The sequence below is a fragment of the Sesamum indicum genome, linkage group LG6, assembly GCF_000512975.1.
Source record: "Sesamum indicum cultivar Zhongzhi No. 13 linkage group LG6, S_indicum_v1.0, whole genome shotgun sequence".
NCBI lineage: Eukaryota > Viridiplantae > Streptophyta > Magnoliopsida > Lamiales > Pedaliaceae > Sesamum > Sesamum indicum.
The window spans coordinates 21,949,079-21,952,082 of NC_026150.1; the positions used below are offsets into that span (position 1 = coordinate 21,949,079).

The following is a 3,004-nucleotide window of genomic DNA, read 5'->3' on the forward strand; positions in this document are numbered from 1 at the left end:
AGATCCAGAGATGAAAACATAGAATCACAAAACAATTAGAAATCTACCTATGTAATGCTTTGCATCTCTCTTTGATGATCGGTGGAGTTCATCTGCTCGAACACGAAGCTCATCGCTGCAACGCCACATGGACAACTGAAAGGCAATGGAGTTAGAACAAGAAAAACTGCATATGTGAGCATGGCTGCTCAACCTAAGATAAGATCCAAAAATCTAATGAACATTTGTTGGAAGTAATTATTGAAAACCTCGAACATGAGATCCTCTATTTGCGAATAGTACAAGTTAGCAGCCATCATTCTGGCCAATAAGCAAACATCCCTCGTGACCTCAGGGGTAACCCTTGGATTGCCTGCAATTAGCAGATGATCAAAGTATATTTAAACATAGTGAAAAGAAGGAAGATTGATGGTGTTACGAGTTGTTGAATCCATCAGCTCTAAGGAATTCAAGAAACTAATCATTTGCAGCAAAAGAAGTATACCGTCACGGTCTCCACCCATCCAAGAGGAGAATTGAATTAGAGGGGCATTGTATGGGACCCTTTCATCAATCCCTATATTCTTAAGTGCCGTATCAACACGCCGGAGAAACTTCGGCACGCCTTTCCAGATCGTTTCATGGAAATAGCTCATTCCAGCCCTCATTTCATCTTGGGGGGTTGGGGGAGTCCTTCGGATCTCATCAGTTCGGAAAGCAGCTTGAATCTGCAAACATACATAAATGACAAGAAAACACGAACAAGCTGTTTTCTTACATTTTCTTACATCATGTTACAGTTACGCAAGGGAACCTATAAACAACTGATAATTTACCTCTCTTTGTAGAGCCTCATCCAGCTCCTGTTTATCATCAGGAGTAATGTCTTTTGCATATAATTTAGTTAAGCAATTTCGAATCCTGAACAAAGGCAGGGTAAGCCCATAAGAGGAAATACTTGAAGAAATTACACCAATAAAACAAGATCATCATTTAGATTTAGATACAGATATAGCAGAATCAAATACTAATGTGATATAATCCAATAACATAATAATCAGAAAACCAACCTGCCATGCTTCTGGAGCAACGATCTTCGTACAGACTGTGTGGGATGAGCAGTAAAGACCAAATCCACAGTCTGATTCTTCAATGCATCAAAAACTTCTTGAGGAGACTTCTTCAAATCAACCACAAGTCTCTTGAGAGTCTCTTCGATATCCGACTCAGTTGTAGCCGAGTTCTCGTCGGTATAGTCTCCTTTTTTCTTCTTGTTCCGCCGGCGATGAGCAATCTGAACCTCCTCGGCCAAGTTGGCCAAGCTAAGCATGTGGGAGAATGCTTTAGCTAAGACAATTGAGTCGCCGGGATCCAAACTCGTCAAAACATTACCAAGCTCTTCTAACTTTTTGGGATCATGCTTGCCTTCATACTCGGCCGAAAGCTCATAACACTCTTGCACCTTCAACAATAGAGCAAAACTATAAGATCCCATTTTCATTCCATCAATAAAATATAGATAACATTCTCATTTTAGTCCCAAAAATCAAATTAAGCATAGAAACACTGATCATCTTTCCTCAACAAGTGAAGTAAAATTAGTGTATCAGACGGTGAACCCACCAGCAAAGAAGCACTTGAATTACAAGCAAATCAGTCACAAAAATTCAATTTCAGGGCAATCAACAAATTTGAAGTACTGCTACAACACTAGTATCACAAAAGCAACCAAGAACGAACAATCAGTTAATTCCTTTACCATCAAGATCAAATTTTTTGACTTCACTATCAAATTTTAGGACAAATTACAAAAGTCCCACAAAGGCACAAATCTAAAAACACAAAAAAAAACCCAAAACTATGTACCGTCTCCTTGAGATCCTCGCCATGCAAGTCCTGAAGAATATCAAGAAACCGATCCAAAAGCAAGGCATCATATTCAACAAGCTTGTCGTCTTCGGACACTTTTCCAGGAACCAAAAGCCTCAACTGAGCATCAATCGATGCTAACTTCTCCAAATTCCTTGTGGCCATCAAAACCCTTCACTCTAATCAACTGTTAGGCCAGATAAAAACAAGAACCCAAATTAGGGAAGACCCTGCAAAGGGAGAGAGCAAAAATCAGCGACTCCGAATCGACGAGAAAGAGACCGCAAATTCTGATCACGACCCACAAAATTAAGGACTACATAGGATTATGAAGGATTCGACAGTCAAAGAAAACAACAGTCTCAGCTTCATGCAAAATTCTTGAAATTCACATGCAAATGTGGTTGCATTTTGGAAACGATCGCCAGAAGTAGAAAACGGCGTTGACTAAAGTGTCCATGAGAGTGTACCTGAATCTGGGCTAGCGGATTCTTAGGGAAGAAGGGGATCAAAAAGTGAGGGAGAGAGGGAGGGAGAGAGAGAGAGAGAGAGACGAGTGGTGATCCAAAAACACTACGGCACTGTGTATATTTATAAGAGGCTAAAAAATCAAGAAGAGAAAATTTTGGACACTCGGAAAAGAAAAAGAACAAAATCGGTAGAAAAAAATAATAATTCTTGGTTGCTGGATTTTTGGCTACAATTACTCCCTTTTCCTTGTTCCAAAAATTTTCCTTTCCACAGTCGTCAGAGTTTTGCGTACTAATGGTGTGCCAACAGGCTTTGAGGGACATATGGAATGGTCCTCGGTAATCTTTTTATTAGATAATTATGATTTTAGTTCTCAAATAAAATTTTTATTTTTGAATAAATTTAAAATAAACTTTAAAAATCGTTGTTTTTTCTGCATTTTAATTTTTTAAATAAAATTATTAAAGTTAATAAAAATATCATCTTAATGGGAAAAGAATAGCCAATTTTCTTCTATTTTGTAATATTTTTCAAATTTTGATCCAATACGCCATCTTCTCATTTTTTTTCAACCTTCAAAGAAAAGAAAACTAAAAATAAATACATTTAAGCAACAAATTTCTTATATAATTTAACAAATTTGATGTATATAATCTTAACAGATTTTTTGTATAATATTAACAAT

General features: G+C 37.4%; 1 protein-coding gene across 2 annotated transcripts in view; it reads right to left on the reverse strand.

Annotated features, from left to right (window-relative positions):
• The window catches only part of LOC105165441 (phosphoenolpyruvate carboxylase-like), a 5,173-nt gene extending 2,708 nt beyond the window's left edge, over nt 1-2,465 (reverse strand). The window contains exons 1-7 of one of the 2 annotated variants that reach the window (XM_011084457.2): nt 2,319-2,465; nt 1,846-2,078; nt 1,050-1,441; nt 816-900; nt 485-707; nt 249-352; nt 48-135 (exon numbers count right to left, since the gene is read on the reverse strand). In XM_011084457.2, the coding sequence (XP_011082759.1) occupies nt 48-135; nt 249-352; nt 485-707; nt 816-900; nt 1,050-1,441; nt 1,846-2,013 (1,060 nt within the window). In that variant the 5' untranslated portion in view covers nt 2,014-2,078; nt 2,319-2,465. The remainder of the gene's footprint in view (nt 1-47; nt 136-248; nt 353-484; nt 708-815; nt 901-1,049; nt 1,442-1,845; nt 2,079-2,318) is intronic. The other variant, XM_020694290.1, reaches the window with a different exon arrangement.